Below are 27,946 nucleotides of genomic sequence, written 5' to 3'. Positions count from 1 at the left end.
GATTTGGGATAAGGTATTTCCCTTCAGGGCCTAGATCTATCTCAAAACCCCCAGATCTGCTTGAAAAATCTCAGATCTGAAGATTTACTTAGCTGATTTCTCAAATCTATCCTGCAAACAAACTTTGAGCCCAAATCTTGCCCTCTAGGGTGTAGATCTAGCTCAAATCTGAAGATTTACTTGGCTGATTTCTCAAATCTATTCCTGCAAACCATCTTTGAGCCTAGATCTTGCCCTCCAAGGTCTAGATCTAGCTCAGATCTGAAGACTTTCTTGGCTGATTTCTTAGATCTACTTCTGCACAAGTGAAAAGAAAAAAACTCAATACCCAATATGTACAAAAATAGAGAAAATCCCAAAAACCCCAAGTGTTAAAATTCAAAATTATGTTACAAAATTTCAGATCTACACAAGTAAATAACAAATCTATACAAATAATTTACAGATCTATACAAATAATTTACAGATCTATCATATCTGAGGAGTATGAGTCCAATTTCGCTCCCAGATTTGATAATCTAAGGCTCTTAATAGCCAAATCTATCAAAATTTCCACAAAATATTTAAAATATTTTGAAATTTTAGAGAGGTACTAGCCAAAAAAAACCCTGCAGAACCAAAAAAAAAATAAATAAATAAAAATTTATTGTTAGATAAACCCAAAGGCGTATATGTAGTAGGCTCTTCGAAAAATATGTGTTGAGAATTGGCTGGTCCAACCAAGGACTATCTCCAAATGCTCAACGAGAACCTGAAAGATCTTCCGCAAACACTAGATCAACCATCAAATCAAGAAGAGAAATAGAACAACAATAAAATTCTGAAGAAATAGAGATACTTGCTACTTCAATCAAAATTAAAAATGTTACCCTAGATCCAACAAACTAATACCTGTATTCAGATTATTCTAAGAGAGCTATTGATTGATAGTTTTCACATAATATTAAGTAGAAATTAAAACAATGTTACCATAAATTCACAAAGAGGAACACTACAGCACGTTGAAACCCCAAATACTTTTGCATTAATTCAAAAAAGTATACAAGAGAGCTTGAGAGCTTAGTACACGATCCAAAGATCAGATGAACTGACTAACAAATGACCTCCTATTTAAAGATAAATCCTCCAACGGCTAGTTCGAGTGATCCTCGAAAAAACAATCTCGACCGTTGATGAGAATTAAAATTTCTTTTAATCTCATTCGTCGAAATTTTAAATTATTGAGGAAATTCAAAATTTTTCAACTAAATGCATTTTAATTAATTCAAAAATTAAATTTTTGAATTAATTTCCTCAAAATTTTGACTTTGACTTAACCACAGGGACCAAGGGCTTAAAATTTTGCACAATAATTAATTACCTTAGTCCTTGGATCTCTTAAAATTTAACTTTTTAAGGACCAACGTATTTTGCCTTCGAAGAATTTGAATTTAACCAGGACCTAGAATTAATTAAATTTATGGCTTAGGATTTCAATTAATTTTGGCCAGAAAATTTAATTAATAAACCTATGAGGGGATAAATTATTTTTCCAACCCTTATGACACTTTACATCATGATTTTCACATTTTTTATAGCACAAGGGGGAAAACCCATCTGAAAAGGACCCTCGCAAACTACTCAGTTCTGCGACACAAAATACAATCTAGTAGATCAAGCAATTTGTAATAAAATAACCTAACCAAATAGTTAGGATTATTCCCAAATCACTTTTACATAAACTCGATCTAGAACACTAGAACTCCCCTAAGATCCTAGTGACAAAATCCATTACGGCTTTGGGGTAAGGTTGAAGGAAAACTCTGCTAACCATCCGAGAATGGATCGATGAGACAAAAAACCTCCTGAAATGTAGATCATCACCAGAAAAGTAGGTTTACCTAGGTAATTACATACACGACACAGATCTGTTGAGATTATTTACATTATACACATGCAGAATGGGTTTACATTATAACATGATCCTCAAGCTGATGATGATAGCTGGATGGCAGGAACACATCGATCAGGCGCTATCCCTTTTGCAAAAAAAATGGGTGTACTGCTATGGGTCGTTGACAAGCAATGGTCAACAGAACTTATACAGGCACCACATGAAAAGAGAAACAACAATTCCAATCTAATGTAGATCTACCATATTAGATCAAAAGTAAACAATAAATTAAATTAGAAATATAAGCTATTCTAGTATTAACAAGAGCATTCAAAATTTATAGCCCAAAAGACAAAGGGGCTTGCAGAAAATTAGTTCACCAGAGATTGAACTCTGATCAGAGAGAGATGGATTCTTCCAAAGGTTGTGTCGCTCCCAAACGTCGGAGTAGATGTTGCACCAAATGATGGAGTTGATTGACCAAAAGCCATAGTTCTTCCAAAAACAAACAGAGGAGATTCTGAATCCCCAACAGCTGGAGTACTTGAAGCCCCAAACACTGGAGTATTAGAAGCACCACAGTAAGGCACACTTCCTGCATCCTGTGTAGAGCTTGCACTACCAAATACTGGTGTTGAAGTAAATCTAAATGCAGCTATGCTAGCTGCACTGGAGGCAAGTTCACTGGTTGCACCAAAAGGTTGAATTCCAAAAGTTGGTTGCATCTCACCAAAAGCACTTCCCAAAGTACTTGATTGAACAATATTAAGTGATCCAAATGCTCCAAACGCAGGATTTTGTCCAAACACAAACGTTCCTGCATATGAGAAAAGATAGTCAAGCAAATGTGCACTGCTAACTTCATTAGTTCAGAGTCTTATTTTCTAGTTAACCATCTTGTAATTAACTCAAAGCTCAGTGACCTGAACTGTGAATGTGGACACACTAACAACTTGCATTACATCTTTTAGTTCTATCATAGTTTTATTCCCTATAGCAGTGATGGATTGAAAACAACAAGAAACAAAATCATGCCACTAATAATCTTTGTTTCTAATCAACCTGATAAGGGGAAACACTGGATTACATAGGAAGTGATATCTTCAGGGGCAAAGAAATCATAAAATATATACACTGGATAAGAAACTTCTAACAAAGTAATAATCAAAGTATATCTTGCAAATTTCCAAGTTTTAAAAACTGAAGGAACAAAATTGTACTCAACAGTTTCACAAGATAGTTTAATGACTTTTCTTCTCGATACAGATAAGATCCATCAGGGAGTAAATAACGAATATTTTATACACTTCTACAATGGTTGTTAAATTGGCAACTAGGGCCAAACTCCATGTGGGTTAGCTTATTTCTGGCAGGTGATATTTTTATTGGATCCCTCTCGTCGAGAGGTGTAGGATTGATCCAAAGATCATCCGATTCCGATAAGTATTTATGGAGATATGAATTTATTTTGTTTATGTAATTATTATCAAGCTGACCAGCACTTATGTAGGCTCTAGAAGCCCAGCCGACGTGTCTATTCAACCTCTACGTTTTTAGTATAAATATAAGAGTTAATGTCATTTGGACACTCTCAAGGGTGATCTCCTCTCCACGTCTTGGGTTTTTGGAGAAGGAGAATCACTAAGAATACGCTGGAGCCCTAGCTGCAAATGATGCCCTAATTCGAGAAGACATCTATCCGCTGGAACATGATTCGTTGTTAATCTATATACGTTGTTCAGGAAGTGGTGAAACCCTAAAGGACTTATGCAGTTATACATTGAGAGTATAACGTTGTCATGCTGTTATTAATAACACTGTCCTGGTAATTACGCTGGAAATAATTATGTATACGCAGGCAATAGCAACGCAGTCTTGAACACTAATCCCTCGCAGTCAACACATTGTAGACTCTTTCACAGGTCATATGCAGATATGTTGAGCATGGACAGTCATGAATCTATATGCAATGGAAACCATACGCAGTTATAGAATCTATACAGCAAGGATAGTCATGGTTGTAAACGCTGGTTTGTACGCTAGTTTGTAAACGCTGGACAGTCACTAGATTGTAAATGCTGGACAGTTACTGGATTGTAAACGCTGGACAGTCAACACAGTTAGGGTTGTAAACACTGGACAATCAACGCAGTCTCATAAGTTGGGACAGTCATAATAACGATTGTCACATATATATATTGAAACGCAGGTAATATATGTGAACGCAGTCACATGATGAGGCAGCAAGAGAACACGCTGAGCAACGCAGTCAAAGGGAGCACCGCAGTCAATGGAGCAGTTATCCCACACGCAGTCCATGGAAGACTTGGATACGCTGAAGCACCCACACGCAGGTTAATATGCCACGCAGAATAATGGAACGCAAGATAATATGCCACGCAGGTCAATATGCCACACAGTTCATATGTATGTCAACGCAGATATAGATACATATACGCAGGCAGTATATATAACTCAGGCATATATATACTCAACGCAGTCACTCAGACACATATGTATACGCAGTCACTCAGGAATATATATCATGCAGTCAATATATTTACACGCATCATTATATATACGCAGGAATATATATATACATAGTCAATATATATATACATGAATACATATGCAGATATTCGTGGGCAGTAGGGAACCAGAACCGCAGGCATGTTACCTTGATATAAATCTCTTATAAAGAGGTCAGAAAAGAAAACGGACTACTGTAGATGACAGCATGATTGTGTAAGATTCGGAACTATAGCCTAGCTGCTTTGCTAGGCTGCAAGCCGTCGCAAGCAGCTAAGGCTGATGACAGTGTTATAGTGTTGCAGCATGATGATGCACAGGGAGCATGATGACGATGATTCATACTAGCAGGGGCAGCATAATGACGATGATGTATGGGCAGCATAGTATGATGCAGCATGATGGTGCTACACGGTAAGGTGCAGCAAATGGGCAAGGTGTAGCACTATGATAGGTGAAGAAGTCACCTTAGAGAATCAGTTGAAGCAATATGTCTTCAACTGATCTCTACAGATATCATAAGTCAATGTACTCTCTCTCTCTCTCTGCTGAACTTTGAAGATAAAAGAAGATTTGATCAAAGGGTTTCCCCACACATTATGGGGTTTGTCCCTGGCTCGCGCCATATCTTGTGTCCTCTTGCCTTGGCTTGTCTTCTGTGTTTTATATTTATGTTCTATCTGCAGTTTATCATAATGCTGATGTGGTTTCTAACTGTGAAAATTTAAATAAATTGCTCTAGCATAGAACATACCTAAAATTAACATGGTATCAGAGCTGAGGTGAAGACAATGCCCAAGCAAGAGTGAAAGAGCAATCACCGAAGACAGTTGGGACAAGACAGAAGGATCAACGGGTTCCTCATAATTCACCTAGGGTGAAGTCAAAGCAGAGAATGTTATCGAAATGGCGCAGCGGAAGATTTTGATGGTCCATCTTAAGATCACTTCATTGGGAAGTTCGGATCTAAGGGTGAAAGTAAAGGCGGATGCCTTGTTGAAATAAGTTTGGCCGTTATGCGAAGGAGTGTCCGAATGGCAGAGACACATCTCTTGGTGAAGATAACAATCATTCCTGGGGCATCTTCATGATCAAAAGAATGACTGGTAATGCAGGTCATCAAGGAAATGGTCGACTCTTCCACGAAAGCAAGGAACCCCAAAATCTCTTCTATGTACCTGATTGAACCTGATGTCCATCTCGGAAATGGAAGTCAAAGGTTGCAGGGTGGCACTTATCGATGGAAAGGTACGTGTTTGAAAATAGATCTTTTAAAAATGTTTTTGAGTTCAGGGTTGTATCAAGTTGCAGGAAGTCCACTGGGGACCATGTCCATTGACTCAGCTCTAGAGGTCTGTGAGTCAAATGGTGACTAGGATGCCTGAATTCAAAAGGAAGCATGAAGGTACATGTCTGAAATGTACCAAAGGAAAATATTATAAGGGTACCATTCCCCTCATGCAGCAGGTTCACAGGTTTGGAACAACCCGAGGAGTTTGAGAATCATGATCAAGGAATCTCATGTATACAGGTGGAAGAAAGCCCTCTATGGCTTGAAGAAAAACACCTCAGGCATAATATGAGAGGATTGATAGCTGTCTAATGCAGCTGAGATTCACTAGGAGTGAAACCGATCCAAACCATTACTCGAAGGTTGTGGATGATAAACCTCTCGTACCGGCACCTATGTCTGACAGGTGCAGACCCTCTCATTTATAGGAGACAGAGGGAGTTGGATTCTGAATGTGGGAAGATAAGCTGCAAGCTTGTAACTGGCTCGAGGATCTTAACTTTCAGAAGTTATATGGTAATGATGTTGGACCAAATTTGGGAAATGCCTCTGAGTTTCATAAACTCATTCGCATTGATGTTCTTGGAGAACCTCCGTCCGGACATCTGTGTTGCAGTTAGCATGGTGAGCTCATATTTGGTTGAGCCTCACTAGATTGGTGCCAAGAATCTTCTAAGATACCTTCAGGGCACAATCTCTCATGAATTGAGATACACTGTCGGAAATATGAAACCACATGATTATTCGAATGATGAGTGGGCAGGAAGTATGGAGGATCACAAGAGCACTTCTCAGTGCTGTTTGGAATCTGCCTTGATATCCTGGATGAGCAGGAAGCAGAAATCAGTGACTCTGAGCACCACCAAGGCAGAATACATTGCTGATAGTATGGCCTTTTGTGAGGCAGTCTGGTTGTTGAAGCTCTTCAGTGAGCTGTTTGTACACATGATGAATACCACTGTGAATCTCTGTGACAACCAGAGATGGGATTCGATTATTGAGGAATCCCGTATTTGACAATTGCTCCAGCAGATAGACATCAATTACTACCTTATCTGGGATATGGTTAGTCGATGATCAAGGAGGCTCCATCACACTGAGATGATGTACAGGACAGAGCCCGGAGGAAAGATCAAATTTGTGATTTTCCCGAACGACTTGGAGTCGTCGAGAGACCTTTGTAAAAGGGTCCTGCATGCTGCATACATTGAGCTCTAGGAGCTTTGGGGGGCTTACAGTTCTATTGGAGCAACATACGACCACAGGGTGACTCACCCTCCCCTGGTGGTGCGCACTGGAACAAGATGATTCGTTGTCTTGTGGGACAAGATGATTCGCTCTCTTGTGTAGCAGGATGATTAGTTCTCCTGTGAGGCCTGGATTGATGTGTTCTCCATGGCGATTGTAGCAGGATTGATGTGTTCTCCTGTGAGGCCTGGATTGATGTGTTCTCAATAGCGACTGTAGCAGGATTGATGTGTTCTCCATGGCGATTGTAGCAGGATTGATGTGTTCTCCTGTGAGGCCTGGATTGATGTGTTCTCCATGGCAACCTGGATTGATGTGCTCTCCATGGCGATTGTAGCAAGATTGATGTGTTCTCCTGTGAGGACAGGATTGATTAAGTTCTCCTGTCGAGGAATCCTACCCATGCAGTCTGGGACTCATGGGAAGTACCTCTCATCTGATCAATGAGCGGGGAAATGAAGTTAGGGACCATAGTAGTACCGATGGACGCATCGTTGTATCTACCGTACTCCCTACGCTAGGATGTCCTCCATTGATCTGGGATCAATGATACTGGTCTGGGACCAGTGGTAGGAGTTGTACATGCTATGACGCTGACTTCGGATCAGCTGAGACTGGTCTGGGACAAGTGGTACATACTCCGAGACTGACTTCGTGTCAGTGCAGTACTGGTCTGGGACCAGTGAGAGTGGTACATACTATGACACTGACTTCGGGTCGGTTGAGACTGGTCTGGGACCAGTGGTACACTCTCTGAGACTGCGATACTAGTCTGGGACCAGTGGTAGGAGTGGTACTTACTATGAAGCTGACTTCGGGTCAGTTGAGACTGGTCTGGGACTAGTGGTACGCACTCTGAGTCTGACTTTGGGTCAGTGGAGAATGGTATGAGACATTCTCGATCAATTCTTCTTCTTCATAGTTCAGCGGAGATGAGCAGAGCAGAGCAGAGCCAGCAGAGCAGAGCTAGCAGAGCTGAGCTGAGCAGAGCAGAGCCAGTAGAGCTGAGCAGAGCAGAGCCAGTAGAGCTGAGAAGAGCAGAGCCAGCAGCGCTGAGCAGAGCCAACAGCGCTGAGCAGAGCAGAGCTAGCAGAGTCAGCAGCGCTGAGCAGAGCTGAGCAAAGCCAGCAAAGCTGAGTAGAGCCAGCAGAGCTAGGCAGAGTAGTGCAAGGCACTAATGGCAGAGATAGTACAGTCGTACATATGGATCAGCGGATGGAGTTCTCCCTAGTTGAGAGGGAGTGTTAAATTGGCAACTAGGGCCAAACTCCATGTGGGTTAGCTTATTTCTAGCAGCTGATATTTTTATTGGATCCCTCTCGTCAAGAGGTGTAGGATTGATCCAAAGATCATCCGATTCCGATAAGTATTTATGGAGATATGAATTTATTTTGTTTATGTAATTATTATCAAGCCGACCAACACTTATGTAGGCTCTAGAAGCCTAGCCGATGTGCCTATTCAACCTCTACGTTTTTAGTATAAATATAAGAGGAGTTAATGTCATTTGGACACTCTCAAGGGTGATCTCTTCTCCACGTCTTGGGTTTTTGGAGAAGGAGAATCACTAAGAATACGCTGGAGCCCTAGCTGTAAATGATGCCCTAATTTGAGAAGACATCTATCCGCTGGAACATGATTCGTTGTTAATCTATATATGTTGTTCAGGAAGTGGTGAAACCCTCAAGGACTTATGCAGTTATACATTGAGAGTATAACGTTGTCATGCTGTTATTAATAACACTGTCCTGGTAATTACTCTAGAAATAATTATGTATACGCAGGCAATAGCAACGCAGTCTTGAACACTGATCCCTCGCAGTTAACACATTGTAGACTCATTCACAGGTCATACGCAGATACGTTGAGCATGGACAGTCATGAATCTATACGCAATGGAAACCATACGCAGTTATAGAATCTATACAGCAAGGATAGTCATGGTTGTAAACGTTGGTTTGTACGCTAGTTTGTAGATGCTGGACAATCACTAGATTGTAAAAGTTGGACAGTTACTGGATTATAAACGTTGGACAGTGAACATCGTTAGGGTTGTAAACGCTGGACAATCAACGCAGTCTCATAAGTTGGGACAGTCACAATAACGGTTGTCACATATATATATTGAAACGCAGGCAATATATGTGAACGCAGTCACATTATGAGGCAGCAAGAGAACAAGCTGAGCAACGCAGTCAAAGGGAGCACCGCAGTGAATGGATCAGTTATCCCACACGTAGTCCATGGAAGACTTGGATACGCTGAAGCACCCACATGCAGGTTAATATGCCACGCAGAATAATGGAACGCAAAATAATATGCCACACAGTTCATATGTATGTCAAAGCAGATGTAGATACATATACGCAGGCAGTATATATAACTCAGGCATATATATACTCAACGCAGTCACTCAGACACATATGTATACGCAGTCACTCAAGAATATATATCATGCAGTCAATATATTTACACGCATCATTATATATACGCAGGAATATATATATACACAGTCAATATATATATACATGAATATATACGCAGATATTCGTGGGCAGTAGGGAACCAGAACCGCAGGCATGTTACCTTGATATAAATCTCTTATAAAGAGGTCAGAAAAGAAAACGGACTACTGTAGATGACAGCATGATTGTGTAAGATTTCGGAACTATAGCCTAGCTGCTTTGCTAGGCTGCAAGCCATAGCAAGCAGCTAAGGCTGATGACAGTGTTATAGTGTTGCAACATGATGATGCACAGGCAGCATGATGACGATGATTCATACTAGCAGGGGCAGCATAATGACGATGATGTATGGGCAGCATAGTATGATGCAGCATGATGGTGCTACACGGTAAGGTGCAGCAAATGGGCAAGGTGTAGCACTATGATAGGTGAAGAAGTCACCTTAGAGAATCAGTTGAAGCAATATGTCTTCAACTGATCTCTACAGATATCATAAGTCAATGTACTCTCTCTCTCTCTCTGCTAAACTTTGAAGATAAAAGAAGATTTGATCAAAGGGTTTCCCCACACATTGTGGGGTTTGTCCCTGGCTCGCGCCATATCTTGTGTCCTCTTGCCTTGGCTTGTCTTCTGTGTTTTATATTTATGTTCTATCTGCAGTTTATCATAATGCTGATGTGGTTGCTAACTGTGAAAATTTAAATAAATTGCTCTAGCATAGAACATACCTAAAATTAACAATGGTGGACCTTAATAAATTAAAACAAAAGATAAAACCTCAAAATTAATGAAAGGAGCCAGCTAACAAGAATAATGATGATCTTGATCTGATGTTAAAACTTAAAAAGTCTAGAGCAATAATGTTAGAATTTCTAATTCTAACATGTTAGAAATTCTTTCTGTATTATCTGGTTTAATTCACCTACTTGTTTATTCTTTAACAATTTATTTAACCATATAAATACTGAAAATAAACACAAATGCAATCTCAACTCATCTACAGATCATCAACTGAAATAACAGACAAACACACAAGGAAAACCATTATTTTTGGACAATTGTCCCCATAAAAACCCAACTTGGGAAAACCAATGTAGCAGTTCAGAGGGTTTTATTATCAAGCAACTTTCTTGAGTACAACTAGGGTGCCAAACTGGCTCATCCAACTGACAAATCTATCTGGCAGTAATACCTCTCTTTGGAAGTAGATATTCAGCAAGTCTGCTCCACGAAAATCTCTACAACGCTTCTCTGAGACTCTGCGTCAACCCTCCTAGCCTCTGCGTCACTCTGAAGCCCCCTGTATCAGCCTTTTGCTGCTCTGTGCTGGCTCTCTAGCTTTCTGCATCACCCACGCAAGCCTTGCTATCCTCTGCGCAGCCACTCCGGCCCTCTGCGTGGCTCCTGTCAGATCTGCGTAGCCTCCTCTGCCTCTGCGCTAGTCCTTCGACACTATCTTTGCCTCCCTGCGATGCACTCACTGCCCCTCGCTGCAGCGCAGATCACTTGTTCGAATTTTCTCAGCAAACCCCGCTCCAAAAAATCGAACTGACTAATCAATCTTGGTGTCTCTCCAACTGGCCCTCAAGCCTCCTCTTATACTTTTTCTGTTGAGTCTTCAACGACCGAGATTAAATCTCTAATCAACGGCTAAGATTAGATTTGGCTTGATCCATGTCATTTAGAACCTTCTCACCCAGTTTTAAATTAATATCCATTAATATTTTAATTTTCTTAAGTTTAGACTTAGGAACTCCATTAAAAATATTAATTATTTTAATATCTGTCTAACAGGGTGGAATTTCTCCAAACCATTTCCGGGTCTTCAAGATCTCATGCGCTTTAGCGTCTCCACCAATTTTCATGGCCAGAGCACTTCCGATGCTATCCCAAATCAACAAATAATACTGTTGACAAACTCATTGAATTGGGATTTGCAGAAGAGGTGCTGGTACCAAAATCAGTAGTCCCACCAACAGCAGGTTTTGTTTGACCAAAAGGATTTGACTCTGCAGGTTGAGGATATATAATTCCCCCTGCAGGCTATTGGCTTGCAGGATTTGGGCCTCCTGCAAAATACTACATCAATCTATAAATAAAAACTAATAAGAACATAGGTACACTGATCATGCTAGCGACATATAAAATGCTAAAGAGGGAGTAACTAAAACTGCGATAATACTTGAAGAATAGCAGAGTAATAGAGTTCTACACTAACGTGACTGTTACAAAATTCACAGACTAAGTGTGTTATTAATAGATCAATAACTCTAGTTCTCTCATAGTTTTATTCCCTATAGTCAAGATGGATTCAAAACAACAGGAAACAAAATCAAGCCACCAATGATTATTATTTCTAATCAACCTAATAAGAGGAAAGACTAAATTACAGAGAAAATGACATCTTCAGGGAAAAGAAATCATAAAATATATGCACTTGAAAAGAAACTTCTAACAAAGTAATAATCAAAGAATATCTTGCATATTTCCAGGTTTTTAAAACTTAAGGAACAGAATGATACTCTTTCTAATAGTTTCACTAAATAGTTTAAAGACATTTCTTCTTGATACAGATAAGATCCATAATGGAGTACATAATAAATATCATATACAATTATATAATGATGGACCTTTATAAATTAAAATAAAGATAAAACCTCAAAAATAATGAAAGGAGTCAGCTGATGGAAATTGAATAAAGATGATTCTGACTTGACATTAAAACTTAAAACATCTTGAGCAATAATACTGCTGACAAACTCAATTGGGATTTGTAGCAGAGGTGCTCATATCAAAAACAGTAGTCTCACCAAGGGATGTTTTGTTTGACGAAAGGGATTTGACTCTACAGGCTAAGAATATATACTCCCCCCGTAGATTCTTGGCTTGCAGGATTTGGACCTCCCGCAAAATATGACTTCAACAATCTATTAGTAATAACTAATAAGGACATTGGTGCACTGTGATCATGCCTGGGACACATAAAAAGTGAGAAAAAAGTATATAAACCTGCAATAATAGTTGAAAAACAGTGGAATAAGAGAGTTTTGCAGTAGGATGACTATCACAGAATGCACAACTAACTGTATTATTAACAGACCAATAACTTTATGAACATAAAGTTTGCTTAAAAAATTTTGGCTAGAATTGCAGATGAACGGAACATAAAGTTAAACACGAATATGTAGTAACTGTAACATTATATTAACAAGTGGAAGCCTGATTACATTGTAGCCTATGCTCTATTGACTCCCACTGGTGCTGACAAATGGAGTAAAAAGATATTATATACAAACCAACGCCTAAAGCAAAAATAAAATACAATGCCCAAAAACCAAGCTACCAAAATAATGTTCTCAAATGCACGGGCAAAACCTGATGCAATGCTTATATGTGTTCAATAATAGCCATTTGGAGGGGATCCCGTAGATTTTTTTTACTTGTAGATTCAACAGCTTATGTGATATGCTAAAACACAAGACAAAAATCTACTCTACTCTTCAGCAGAAACCAAAATTGATCGATGAAAACAATAAGCAGAAAAAGAAGAATATCAATCACACATAACACAATATTTCTCTGGGGAACGCAACTGCTCAAAACCCCAACTATCTATATTGCATTAACCAGAAGACCTAAGAACAAAATTCAATGCTCGTTCAACGCGGACAATTCTTGCACTAGTACAATCTATCTCTCTGCCTCACAAGCCAGCTCAAGCCAACACTTAGCCAATTTTGCTGCCTACCAAGCTCCTACTTCCTTGCGCAATTCCCGAGAGAATTAGCCCATATTTAATTGGGAAATTCTCCACCCGTGACTACGCAATCCACCTATAAGACCTCAACTTATTGCATGCACCATATGTTGAACTCAAAAAATTATACAATTGAGAGTACAATGTCCCTAAACTCTAATCTCAACTGGGTCTTCCTCTGAACTGACATGCATGAGTTATTTGAGTGAATCTTAAGTTAACAGGTGTGGAAGTGAAGATGCACTGGTGCCCGTCCCCACTACTAGACCTCCTACTAATTTCTCCAACAACTAGAACTAGTTTAACTAACTATAGCTCAGTTAGACTGAGTTAATTAATTACAACTTAAAAGATCTCAACCTTAGCCCCTAAAATTTAGGGATCACTCTACATGAATCTAGATAGACTTCCAATTCGAATTTCCTAAGCCAACTAAGTGAAATTAATTTAGCTAACTATTACAAGTTGCTATGAGAATACAATTTCGATTTAATTCAAGGACAAATTAAATTGGAATTTCTTGTTGCTATTTTTAACACACCCTCTCAACAAGAAAGGGATTGTCTGCTACCCCGATCTTGCCTCTGTGAAACTCAAATTTGCATCTTGACAAGGCCTTTGTCAAAATATTTGCATCTTGCTCCTCTGTGAGAATGTACTCCAACAACATAATTCTCCTCTGCACACAATCTCGAAGATGATGATACCAAATATCAATATGCTTGGACCGATCATGAAAAACTAGATTTTCGAAGAGTTTGATACAACTCTGATTGTCACAGTAAATCACAATTGGATCCATCTGCTGACCAAACAAACCAACAAGAATCTTCCTCATCCAGATAGCCTCACAAGTTGCTTGACTAGCAGCCATGTACTCTGCTTTTGTTGAACTGAGTGCAACTGATCTCAGTTTCCTGGTGTACCAAAAAGCAAACGCTGACCCAATACTGAAGATCCCACCTCATGTGTTCTTCCTATCCGATAGAATCCCTACCCAATCTGCATCCGTGAAGCCTTGAAGCTTCACTCCCTCTGTTCGTCGGTACCAAAGACCATACTGAGTAGGGTCTCTGAGGTATCTCAATACATGTTTGGCTGCCTTCCAATATAGCTTGGTCGGCTTAACCATCACTTGACTAAGATGGTTAACTGGAGAAGACATGTCCGGTCATGTGTTCACCAAATACATGTGTGAACCCACAAGCTCCCTGTAAATAGTAGCCTCCACTACTTCACCAGAAGTAGCATCCTCCTTCCTCTAGTTACCTGCTAGAGGAGTCTCCATGGGTGTACTGCTCTCCATGTGAAACCTTTTGGGTATCTCGTTGGCATACTTGCCCTGAGAGACAAAAAGTTCCCCATCACCTTACCATATTTCCATACCCAAAAAGTAGTGCATGAGCCCCAAGTCCTTCATTTCGAACTCTCTTTCAAGATCCTCTTTGCAAGACTTGATCAGGGTATCATCACCTGTCAGAATCAAATGTTGATTTCTGGTAGCATTGGATGTGCTCCAAGCCTCAAAATTTGAAGGGAGGCTTGGACACATGTATTCCAAAATACCCAGAAAAGGTTTTATTAAAATAATTAATTATTTTTAATGGAGGCCTATGTCTGAACTAAGGGAATAAAAATAATTAAAGGGTATTAATTAAAATGAGGGTGAAACTTCTAGAAGAAGACAAAGATCAAGCCAAAATGATCTAAGCCATTGATTAGGATCTAATCTAGGCCATTGGTTCTCAGTAGTAGTTGGTTGGTGAGCAGTGATGTCAGACATCAACAGCACAAAGAGAGATGTTATAGAGAAGGGTGATGCTTCAACAGGTTGCATTACTAGAGCACATTCCTCGCTCAGAGGGAGTGTTGATTTCTAGTACCATCAGATGTTCTCTAAGCCTCAAAAATCGCAATGAGGTTAGGACACATCCATTCCACAATACCCAGAAATCGTTTTGGGAACTTCCACCTGAAAGCAGTTTTATTAGAAATAATTAATTATTTTTAATGAGTGTCTAAGTCTAAACTGAGGAAATTAAAATAATTAAAAGGTATTAATCAAACTAAGGGTGAAACTTCTAAAAGAAGACAGAGATCGAGTCTAAATGATCTGAGCCATTGATTAGAATCTAATTGAGGTCGTTGATTACTCAACCGGAGGATTATAAAAAGGACTTCGATGGCCATTTGGAAAACACATCGGAGAGAGATCAAGAGATCGAATTTCTCAGAGAGGGCAGCGCAGCAGTTGCTAGAGAGAAGATCGAAGTGATTTCTTGCAGTGAGGGGCAGGGATAGTTCCGGTTGGAGAGTTTCCTAATTCGGGAATACATCGTAGAGGAGGCAGAGAGAGATCTAGAAGAGGCAACGCAGAGGCTACGTTGGGTAGCATAGGGCCACGCAGAGGGAGCACAAAGCTTCAGAGGGAAACTGAAATTTCGCTGAGAAGTCAAGTTCCAGAGGCAAAAGTCGGGGTGTGAGACCGGAGAGCCAGAGGAACAAAGCTTCCAACCACAGGAGATCCGGGAAGAGGTGACGCAGTAGCTGCGCAGAGCCAGCGTGGGGCCAACCATCCAGGGCATGGATCAGTGTCGAATCGCCAGTGATAGAGTGAGGTATTTCTCACTAATCTTCTACCAGCCAGATTCTCTGTATTGGATAGCCAGTAAGGCATCCAAAGATTGTATTCAGAAAACTATTGCTTGATGATACAAACCCTCAGCTGCTGCATTGGTTTTCTCGAATTGGGTTTTTCCAGGGACATTTATCCAAAAATAACAATGTCATGTGTTGTGTACTTCTTTCTTGCTCAGTGTCCTGTTTCCGCATTTAATTTAATTAGTGAAGGCTACAGTGTATTAGTTTTGGTGTTTGTTGTAGGATGCAGTAAATAATTATAGAAGATACTTAATCAGTTGTTGCAGTAGAAATTTGGGACTTCCAAATTTTCACATCTACTACTTGGAGAACAAGGGGCCACCCCCTTGTCCATCATATTCCGAGGAATTTATTCCTCAATATGGCACTTCAGGATGTTATTGAGCCTTTGAAGGGCCCTACGACATGCATGCATCATTATTTGGCCCCTTGTGAGGCTTGCTTTCACATTATGAGCTAGTTTGGGGGGCTTGTCACCAATAGGGTTTATTACTTGCACATTATTTTATTTTTAGGGACTCATAGGCTAATTCGAACTCCTTAGGAGGCTATATATTGATGTTAGATACATTCATTTGTATCATCACTTGACTTGGGATCTCTCTAGTCATAGAGAATTTTCGCACTTTTTCCTTGGAGGATATTTTTGGAGATGGATGAATTTTGATGTATGGATTTGGGTTATTTCTCGTCTTGGAGCTTTGTTATGCAAACAAATTGCTGGTTGGATAAACTCTATAATGTTGTAAGTGATTTTTATCGTCGTTATTCTTGTTGCTGCATACTGCTAAAATTAGGGCTAGTTGTTGCATTATTGTAATGTGGAATTGAGTAATGTTTTAGTTATTAAATGTATGGGCCAATGTTATATGAATGAAATGTCCTATAGATTATTTATCTCGAGAAGCTTGCATCATTTGCTTTAAATTATAAATGCTTGAAGGTCACTTCTATTTTCTTACTATCTACATTGGATGAAGTTGACTTTCTGGGCCTCCTTGATCAAGAAACAAAGTTCTTACTCATTACCATCCTTGACTCCATATCCCCAAGTGAATTAGGCACTAGTTCCATAAAAGGGTGATCATACCGAGCAGGGCTTCTAAGGTATTCTGACTAACTAAAAAGACTAGTGATCCCTGTGGCTCCAGGTTTGTCTGTCTATAAGTAGTGGCAAGTGAAAGAAAGAGTAAGGTCATAGCATGCATGTGCTCCTGTCAAGTTGTGTATTCCTGGCATCTAGGTAAGGTCCTGCCTGCTTGTGTATATTCAGGCAGGGCCCTCCATCTCTCCAAATACACGAAATAAATAAGGTCCGGAGGTTCAGGGGTAGCCCTTGAAAAGCCCCCCTACCTCTGCAAAAAGGATTTACCTTCCAATTTCAATTTATAAATAACTATAACTAGTTAGGATGCTTACATAAGTAGGATGGTGAACAGTGAGCAACCCAAATGTTGATTTGGGGTAGCATCGGACGTGCTCTAGCCACAAAATTTGGTGGAGAAGTTGGGGCACATGAGATCTCCAATACCCAGAAAGGGTTTGGGCAGATTCTAAACAATGGGAGATATTAAAATAATTAATATTTTTAATGGAGTCCCTAAGTCTAAACTTAGGGAAATTAAAATATTAATGTGGATTAATGTGGATTGAGTACAGAGAGACAGAGAGGCAAAGATAGTGTTAGGAGAGCAACACAAGAACCAGAGAGAGTGATGTAGTAGAAGTTAGGTCTCACGCAAGGCCACGCAGAGGCAGCCGAAAGCTGTGCAGAGCTTCAGAGAGGTCAGCGTTGCTGACGCAGAGAGCCAGAAGGCTGACGCAGAGCCTCCTAAGGCTGACGCAAACCCATTCAGGGTGACGCAAGGCTAGCACAGAGCAGAGAGGGGCTGACACAGTCCACAAAAGCGGAAGATAGGGTTTCTGGGGCAGATTGGAGCTGAGGAGCTGCCGGAAGGATTATCCGAGGTTTCAACCGGGAAATTTGTCTCAAACTGAGAGGTATTAGTACCAAGGAAATTCTCTGCTAGGTAGGCCAGATTTGGCACCCAGATTGTACTATGATATTGCTTAATAAGAAAACCCTCAGATAGCTGCACCGGTTTTCCCACATTGGGTTTTTTCGGGGACATTGGTCCAAAAATAACGGTGTCATTTGGTGTGATTGTTTATGTTTCCTTCAGTTGTTGATCTGTAATATGTTGAGCATGCACTAGTGTTTATTTTCAGTATTTACATTGTAAATAACTTGTTAAGTAACAGAACATGTAGGTAGGAATAAATCAGATAAAGTGCATGGAGGGTTTCTAACTGGTAGACTTAGAAACTTCAACATAGTATTGGAGCGTGATTGCAGATCACGGGAGGACTGAGGACATCAGCCGAGCGGAGCAATAGCAGCAGAAAACAATTGTCCCGAGGTGACAGAAGTTATCTCTAGCAGAGTAGCAACAAGGGAAGGGTGACGCAGTGCCTACGTCATCAAGGGTGAGCCAGGAAGAGGCAGCGCAGAGGCTAAGGAAGGCAAAGGGAGCCTCACGCAGAAGCTAGGAGGGCTGACGCAGTTGACTGAGGAGGCCGGGTTGTTGATGCCAGGATTGCGCAGAGGCTAGGAGCTCTCACCTTCAGGTTGTTGGGGTTTAGAAGGCAGTGGGAACATTGCAGAGCGGAGTTGGTGAGGTATTGTAGTCAAAACAGTACCTGACAGAGCAAGGCCAAGAGGAGGGAGTTGCTACCGAGGGTTTCTAGCCGAGAAACCCGGATCAGTGGTGCGGTTGCACAGACGATCAGAGTAAGGGGCATCTCGACATCGGCAGAAGGATTTCCAGGAGGGAAATCAAGACTCAGAAGGAGTCAGTTCAAGAACTTCCAAGAGGGAAGTAGAAGAGCATCATGGCACTACACAAATTAAGAGACTAGGACAGACTAGACGGAGCGTCGAACTTCGCAGTCTGGAAGGCCAGAATCTTATCTGTACTTGACAAAAATTGTGTCAAGAACTTCGCCTTAAAGGTTATAGCTATCCCAGTCGATCCAAATGATAACGACAAGTACGAGGAGGCAATGGCGAGGGCCAAAAGCATAGTACCATACATTGCCGAGAAGGAAACGTCATATGAGATGTGGGAGACCCTCAAGAAATTGTACCAGCATACTTCTATGCAGAGAAGAATTTTACTAGAGAACCAGTTGAGGTCGTATCAGATTAAGAAGGGAGAACCAATTGACATCTTCCTTGGAGGACTGAATGAGATCCGAGATCAGTTGACTGGTAAAGAAGCCATGCCGAATCAGGAATTGATGGTGAGGACAGCCCTCAATGTTGTCTCAGAAGACTGGGAAGTATTTGTCCAGAGTATACTAGGTAGAGGGACACTTCAACCTTGGGATGAGATGTGGACTGCTCTTCGCCAAGAAGAGATCAAACGACAGTCAAAGATGGGTAGCAACAACAAGGGGATCAAAGTCAAGCATGAGGAGGAAGATGTTGCCCTAGCATCTGAGGAAAAACGGAAGAAGAAGGATCTCTCCAAGATCAAGTGCTTCCACTGTGGGGAGATAGGTCATTATGCGACCCAGTGTCCAAGGAAGAAGAGTAAGGGAGAGTCTTCCAAGACTAACGCAGCGCCATCAAGGGCAGAGAAGGAAGTTTTGACAGACAATGACTGTGCCATGAGTGCACATGCACCACTTGAGCGGAAGTGGGGAGACATCAAGCTCTAGTTAGGCAGACTACAGGCGATGAGGGGCAGGATCCTCGAGGCACCCAGCCTCTTGGATTAGACCTTGCTACGAGAGCCTCAAAGAGGAGTAGCAAGACTAGCTGAGTCGGGTAGAGATGGATGCGGATGTAGCAGCAAACAGAGCTACAATTCAGGAGTCTCGATGCAGCGCGAGGCTAACAGGGTGCAGCAGTGCGAGAGGCATAGGAGTGTTGCACCAGTGCAGGATGGCACAGAGAGGTGTGCAACGGTGCGAGATGCATGGAGTTGTTGCAGCAGTGCATAGGTCAGACAGGGAGCACTTGTCAGCAGCAGAGGGAGCTTCAGCATCAGAAGGGTCTCTAGCCCAACAGAGAGGTCAAAGTTGGGAGATATGTTACTTCTCAGTAACTGAGTAGCAGTGCAGTAGGGGGCAGCACAATGCAACATGATGAGAGGAGGTGCAGTGCGGATGCAGTGCTAGGAGAAAGGACCAACAGCACCACGGATACAGAGGGAGCTGTCGTATAGATGCAGCAGTGGCAGTGGCATAACCACGGGCAGCAGTACAGGATATAATAATGCAAAGGATGGTGGGCAGTAGGCCTACCATCAGCACAGGGACAGATGCCAGATGATCAGAGTAATACTCAGTGAGGAGTATTACTAGAGCACAGTTCTCGCCAAGAGGGAGTGTTGATTTGGGGTAGCATCGGATGTGCTCTAGCCATGAAATTTGGTGGAGAGGTTGGGGCACATGAGATCTCCAATACCCAGAAAGGGTTTGGTCAAATTCTAAACAATTTGGGAGATCTTAAAATAATTAATATTTTTAATGGAGTCCCTAAGTCTAAACTTAGGGAAATTAAAATATTAATGTGGATTAATATAAAACTGTGTTAGAATGATCCAAAAGACATGGATCAAGCTAGATCTAATCTTAGTCATTGAGTAGGGACTTAGTCTCGGCCGTTGATATTTCAACGAGAAAAGTATAAGAGGAGGTTTGAGGGTCACTTGGAGAACACACCAGAGTGCTCAGTCATTCTATTCTCTAGAGCGGGGTTTGCTAAGAGATAGAATCAATGATCGGAGTTGCAGCTGAGGGGCATTGAGTACAGAAAGACAGAGAAGTGGAGATAGTGTCGGGAGAGCAGCACAGGAGCCAGAGAGAGTGACATAGTAACAGTCAGGGCTTACGCAAGGCCAGCGCTGGGCAGAGAGGGGCTGACGCAGTCCAAAAAGGCGAACGCTGGGGTTTCTGGGGCAGATTGGAGTTGAGGAGCTGCCGAAAGGATTATCTGGGGTTTCAACCAGGAAATTTGTCTCAAACTGAGACGTATTACTGCCAAGGAAATTCTTTGTTAGGTAGGCCGGATTTGGCACCCAGATTGTACTCTGATATTGCTTAATAAGAAAACCCTTAGATAGTTGCACCGGTTTTCCCACATTGGATATTTCCGGGGACATTGGTCCAAAAATAACGATGTCATTTGGTGTGATTGTTTCTATTTCCTTCAATTGTTGATCTGTAATATGTTGAGCATGCACTAGTATTTATTTTCAGTATTTACATTGTAAATAACTTGTTAAGTAATAGAACAAGTAGGTAGGAATAAATCAGATAAAGTGCATGGAGGGTTTCTAACTAGTAGACTTAGAAACTTCAACACCAAAGGAATCTACACATGGTCCCGGACAATTCAATAGTTCCCACCAAGCAAGTAGGCACGCCTCATCAACGATCGAAGCAAACAAATGTGTATCACGAAAAAACACCGATGTAGTATGGTCAGCCCAATCATTCACACACCGCCACACTACATCTAAACAGTCTAGCTATAGTGTTGGGGATCAGTCAAGATTTCTTAACCTTATTTTCAACATTTTCCCCTTTTTGCCAACTCTACCCCTATTAGGTCACCTAGAGCATCCATTTCCCAGAAATTTAACCAAGGGAAATTTTCGATCTCCTCTTGGCGCTTGCGCTAATGGGTCCCCTCCCTCCCCTCCAAATTTGAAGCAATTCCGACAATGGAATCTCCAGGAATCCCAAGCCCTAGCTCTAGGGTCGAATTTTGCCTAGGCATCCCCAAGGCTAGACCTCAATAGGATCATGTCAACCTTTCAAAGTAAATATTCTTGTTTGGTCCTTTGCCCTCACCTTGTCCAGGATAGGAACGTTCATCCCCGATCCTAGGTTGGGTCCATTTGGCCCTCGTGTGGTCCCACTTCCAAATAAAAACTATTTGTCAAGGACCGTTTGGGAATCCAAGTTTCCAAGGATTTTAGGGATTGAGAAACTCCATTATAAGCTTGTCCTTTCTCCCTCAACCCTCCAATCCCCACCCCTTACCCTTGTTGAACCAAGTCCCTTGCATAAAGAGCAAGCAAGTTCCACTCCTTAATCCATCCTTGGGAAAGGGTTTTCTGGGTCACTCCTCACCTATCCATTGACATCTACTTTACAAAGTGATCCCTACACTACCTGGACTCCTCCCATCGGTGAAAGTTTGTAAAGAGAAAGGAGACTTAGCTATGGTGACAGTGGGCTAAGCCTCCATTGTTACCCTTGACCTAGCAATTTCCCACTTAGGAACCCCTTTTAGATCCCTTGCTGGTTTGAGTGGTAACAGTAATGAAGAGAGGCAACAAATTTAGATAGTGCAGAAGAGAGAAAAACATCTTAAGGGAACTACTTCACTTATGATATCCTTGTTGAAACAGAAAGAAAATATATATATATATATATATATATATATATATATTACAAGCTTGTATTACAAACCAGGAAGCAGTGGTGCATTAAAATCCAGATGAAAATGGCCAAGTCATCTTATTCAAGACATGGTGCAAAAAGGAGCAATGGGGCTCCAATACATATCTACAGATGAGCAAACTACTAACATTCAAAATAAATCTTGACAGTATGATCTTTCTTGATTAAGAGGGAGAAATGATGTCCTTGATAGAAGTCAAAGCATCTTTTGAAAGCCAGATGGACTTGGCTAGGTCATAATGGACTTTGAACGAAAAAGATAAATGAAATTCACCCAAAAAGCCATAAAGGACTTTGGCTAGGTGAACGGATTTTTTTTTAAAAGCCAGATGCACTTGGCTATCAAAAAGAACTTGAATAGGTCATAAAGGATTTTGACCAAGAGAAACTGATAGAAGCCATAATGGACTTTGAGAAATTATGCCAAAAGATGGAATGAACTATAAAACATGCACGCGAAAAATTACTTTTCCCACTACAAGATAGATTTATCTATGAGCTCATGAACTTTTCTTATGAAGGAGAATTTCCAAAAAGAAATTTGTTGCTAGAGAATACCTGAAGGAGAATTTCCAAAAAGAAATTTGTTGCTAGAGAATACCTCCCTCGCTACGAGGGAGTGCTGATTTTTTGTAGCATTGGGAGGTATTCCCCCATGCCAAATAGGCCTCCTAAATTGATCAAAGAAAATTATGCAAAATGAAAAATAAATTGTTATTTTTGGCCTTCATGTAGGACCCAAAAGACAAGTCCAGCACACCATATGAATGGGTGTGACCCTTGGTCAAAACCCACCTTGTTTTGACCACTAAAAATATCAATGCAACCTCCAACATCTAGACAACTCGGATCACTCGACATCATCTATTCTACTATTCACACATGTGAGTTAAGGAGGAGGATTTCTAAGCTTAACGAAGTATAGAAGTTGCCTATTTGTTGAGTTCGTTCTGCCATTGTTTAACAGAGTTTTTATGGTTGCTGTTTGATTGGATCTTTGGACAAGTTTGACCATGGAAGGAAGATTGTTTTGACCACAGGTATTTTGGATTTTGACCACAGTTCTAGGCACTTTGACCACAGTTGACCATAGGCTACAATACCACAAGGCCGAGTTGACCTCAGGTCAAATTTCAGCCCTTTGACTCGTTGACCTCAGGCCGAATTTCGGTCCCTTTCGATGAAATTTCAAGTGCACTATAGACTAGCACTAATTTCTGAACAGTGATAATTACTTCTGACGATTTATGTATATTCTTTGAGCATTTACAGCTTCTTCATCAAGCAATTAAACTTCAGAAATTCAACCATAAAAGTAGAAGGAACAGTACAGATCACAATGCACAAAGTCAACACAAAGTTTATCCTAGGAACCCACTTGGGATAAAACCCTAGCAAACCTTCCCTTAAGAATCAATTCAACAAGAGAGACATCAAAGTCAGGACCATAGACAAACTGACCAACAAACTATCCACCAAGAATCCAAGTCAAAACCCTCCTCAATCTACTTCTTGTCAACTTAATCAAGGTCTGCAACAGAGGTTCGAAATTCAGCATGTCTCTACCACAGAAAGTTTGGACTTCTCCACAGAAATTGGCCCAAAACAGTCAACACGTGCGAGTAGCAGAATAGAGAGAAACAATCAAGTGTGCAAGAGAGACAGAGGTCAAACAACTGAAGAAATCTTGGTTTTCTTCTCTTCTTGTCCCCAACCTTCTCCTTGTCCTTCTTCGCTTAGATGAGCAGAAATATGCTTGAGATCAGTGATCTGAATGCTTGATATGAGTGATCCAAATTTTTGCCTCTTTCGAGGGTGAACGATTGCTTATTTATGGTCTTCTTGGATCCTTGGGACCAAGTCGACTTGATCTCAAGAGGGCCGACTTGGACCTCTTATGGATCCAAAACCAAAAATTTCAAAATTCAAATTTTCGTTTTATAAGGTTGTGAAGAACATGCCTTATAATTTTTCTTTTGACAAGTACATGAAGAACATGACTTAAACATAATTTTTTTCGAGCATGAAGAACATGCTTTACATAAATATTTAATGTTACATGTGCATCAATGATAAAATTATTAATTATGAAGACTGACCATAGCTACAAAATTCAACACTCCCTCTTAGCTAGGGAGGTATTCATATTCATAATGACTGCCTAGATGTTCTAAAGTTGATAGATTCTCTAAGGAAGGATCAAGATTAAAATAAGAATCAACATCAATATCAATATCACTAGCATCAATCAAGTAGTTGGTACTGCAGACTTACAATCATGGTACTCTTAACATACATGCATTGACTAGTCCCCATACATAGTCTTGGTTCACCATCAAACGACTAGTCCCCATACATAGTCTAGGTGAAACTCCAAAGGCATCATCCTAGGGACACTGCCAAAAAAGCTCACTCTAGAAAGAGATCTGAGCATGATGATGGGAGGCTCTTGCTCATTTGAGCGGCCACTAGGACCATTCTTCTTATAGAAGAAGAATGTCATCTGCCTAACCATTCTCCAACCAAGGTCATAGAGACAAGTAGAAAGTTTTTCCATCAGACTATTCTCTAACCAAGGTCATCACGACACAGGGAGGATGTTTGTCCATGATGCTATCTAATTTGTCAAACCATTCTCTAACCAAGATCATAATGACACAAGGAGAATGTTAGTCCATGATGCTATCTCATCAGCACTCCCTCTCAATGAGAGAGGCATTCTCTACAAGTCCAAGCTTGTCCCAAAAGTAAGAAAACTTCACTCTGGGCAAAGCCTTTGTAAGAATATCAATTATCTGCTCATTAGAGGCGATATATTGGAGCTTCACTACTCCATTCTACAGCATGTCTCGAATGAAGTGGTACTTGATCCCAATGTGTTTCGACTTGTTATCATGGTCATCACTTGCACCTGATCAAGATAGTCTTACAAGTAGCCTCTAAAGCCATCAATTGCAATATACTCGGCCTCTACAATACTGAGTCCAATAGATGTTTGCTTTATGCTCATCCAAGAAATTATAATGGAGCCCAAATGAAGCAATATCTTGATGAACTCTTTTGGTCTTCAACAGTCTCTCCCCAATCTAAATTTGCAGTTGTACTTTACTGTTTGAGAGAAATCTCAAATCATAATTGTATTTTCCATGACCAACTGTACAATGTCAGTACTCCATTTGATCAGCTTTCTTTCAATGAGTCCATCATCATGGTTGCTTTCCTGTCACCCTGACTAGGTGCTCCTTCTCATATAGAAACATATCCTATTGTGGTAATTTTGGTTGCTCCCTTTGAGACTATGTTATTTTAGCATATTAGCCATCTACCCTGACAATGTCAAAAATAGTCCATTATCTCAAACTTAGAGTTCTACTCACTCTAAAGCTAAAGCAAGGCTCCTTGACAGCTCCCTCTATTACAGAAGCAATTTTTTCTATCACAACTACTCCCTCTGTCACACAAGTCCTCTCAATATTGAGCAATCGTCTTGTCATGATCCTCTCTATCTTTCTAGCAAAACCTTCTATTCAACTCTCACTTTGTACTCATCCATTTTGCCTGTTACCCACCACCTGTGGGTGACACGCATAGGAGAATTTTTTCTCCTAGATTGTCTTCGGTCAACATCCAGTAGCCCCTTGCAACCATCAGATAGCTCGATGTGCCACTATCTCCACCACCTGTGCCAACCATTATACACCCTCACCCATCTGTCATGATCGTATGTTTGAAGGAGGGTCTTCCAACCCCGAAGGTATGGCTTTCATTATGTAGTTGAGTATTTTTGCTTACTTATCATGGACACATTTGGGCATGGATTAGTGGGGGATTCGGCAAAAAAATTGATCTTGGTTTGTGTTCTTGTCCCCTTGTCCAATTTGGTGGTTAATCTTGTATCCTAGTCCTGTGGGATCTCCTTTATTGGCTACTAACTTTACGAGTGGCAAAACATGTGAAATCCCGATTTTGGTTGCGTGGTCCTGCTTCCCAACACCACATACATCACTCCCCTCTGCTCAATATAACCCTTTATCACATATTTCCCATCCAGGTCCACATTTGTCCATTGGGTCCACAAGGCGTTAGCCTCCCACTCCCCTTGTTCACACATTGGGTCGGGCCTGGAACGATGCCCCGGAGATTGATGCAGCTAAAAGAAATTAAAAAACATAATTCGATCACTCTCAACAGGAAATTAACCATAAAATGCAAAAGGTGGCTGGGACATACAATTTTAACATGTCAGAAAAAGCTAACATGAGCTCTACCCCTTAACATTATGGCCATCGCCCTGGTCACTAAGCCCCTATATTGCCCCCCTGCATCATTGAGGAACCCATGATTGTCCCAACCCCTGGTGGTCGATGAACTTCCCGACCTTCAGGGGTACTCATTGCTATATCATTCACATCATGCTCTCATTCCCTGGAGCCCTAAGCAGTTATAAAAAGAAAAATCAATAAAAGGCAAAAGGCCTATGTAGAAGGGTGGAAAAACAAAGGCCAAGGTAACTCATGTACCACGATTACGCCCTCCTACATCTATACACCCAAGTATGGGCTTCCCTCATTATAGCTACCCTTGTACCATGGCATGTGGTTTGGAGCCTTCCCTAATGCCCCACTTTGTTCCATCACTACTTCCTGTGACACCTGCCATCTAACGGATGTACCATACCATGGACCTGTCACTCCCTTAGAGGCTGGATGTACCATACCATGGACCTGTCACTCCCTTAGAGGTTGAAACAACCTAACAGGGTCCTTGATTAACCTCCGTCTTGAACATAGAGACACTTGTACACTCTAAAGCCTATTATGGCAGCGCATTCCACAATGAAATGCCCACTTGGTTCAATGATTTGTAAGCTCATTTGCTCAATTGCACAAATGAAGTGTTATACTGGAACATGAGGAGATGCATTGGATCTTATACAAGATTACAGGTGGGTCTTCATCTTGGGGTTTGGACTCCCTATACGGGGTCCAAGCCCTTCAGAGAGCCTTCTATAAAAATTCCTTAAACCCGAGAATTCCTACTGCAACACTGATGATATTTCTTCTACTTGTTAGATTTATATGAACAAGTAATTTGCAGTTTCCTACGACAAACATCGAAATACATACACTGCATCCTACACCAACTAAATAATATGCCGAAACAGGAAACTGAACAATAGAGAAAGATACACACAAATGACACAGTTGTTTTTGGACAAACGTCCTCGAAAAAACCCAATGCAGGAAAACCGGTGCAACATCTCTAGGGTTTTATTATTATGCAGCAGTAAAATCTGAATATGTCTCTGAAAGCCTTCTCGACAATCCAGTTATAGAGAATAATCCCGACAGAGAGATTTGTGAGGTTACTGTTAGTTTTTGGTTGCATCGGAAGTGCTCTAGCTTTGAAAATTAGTGGAGAGGCTAAGGCACATGAGTTCGAAAGAACCCAGAAACCGTTTGGTGAAATTCCACCCAAATTGTATTTTATTAAAATAATTAATATTCTTAATGGAGTTCCTAAGTCTAAACATAGGGAAATTAAAATATTAATGGGTATTAATCAAAATATGGATGAGAATGATCTAAAAGGTGGATGTAGTCATGTTTTAATATTAGTCGTTGATTAGGGACTTAATATTG

At 40.8% G+C, this 27,946-nt stretch overlaps 1 protein-coding gene across 1 annotated transcript in view; it reads right to left on the bottom strand.

The window, feature by feature from the left end:
• LOC149245528 (uncharacterized) overlaps positions 1-27,946 on the bottom strand; it is a 532,706-nt gene that overhangs the window by 274,364 nt on the left and 230,396 nt on the right. The window contains exon 6 of the mRNA XM_089439077.1: positions 2,254-2,690. Within this exon, the coding sequence (XP_089295203.1) occupies positions 2,254-2,690 (437 nt within the window). The remainder of the gene's footprint in view (positions 1-2,253; positions 2,691-27,946) is intronic.

Source organism: Pinus tabuliformis, chromosome 7 (assembly GCF_031772625.1).
Source record: "Pinus tabuliformis cultivar Carrire ecotype Pingquan chromosome 7, CPIR1, whole genome shotgun sequence".
NCBI classification, from domain to species: Eukaryota; Viridiplantae; Streptophyta; class Pinopsida; order Pinales; family Pinaceae; genus Pinus; species Pinus tabuliformis.
This window is presented reverse-complemented; position numbering and strand designations above follow the sequence as displayed.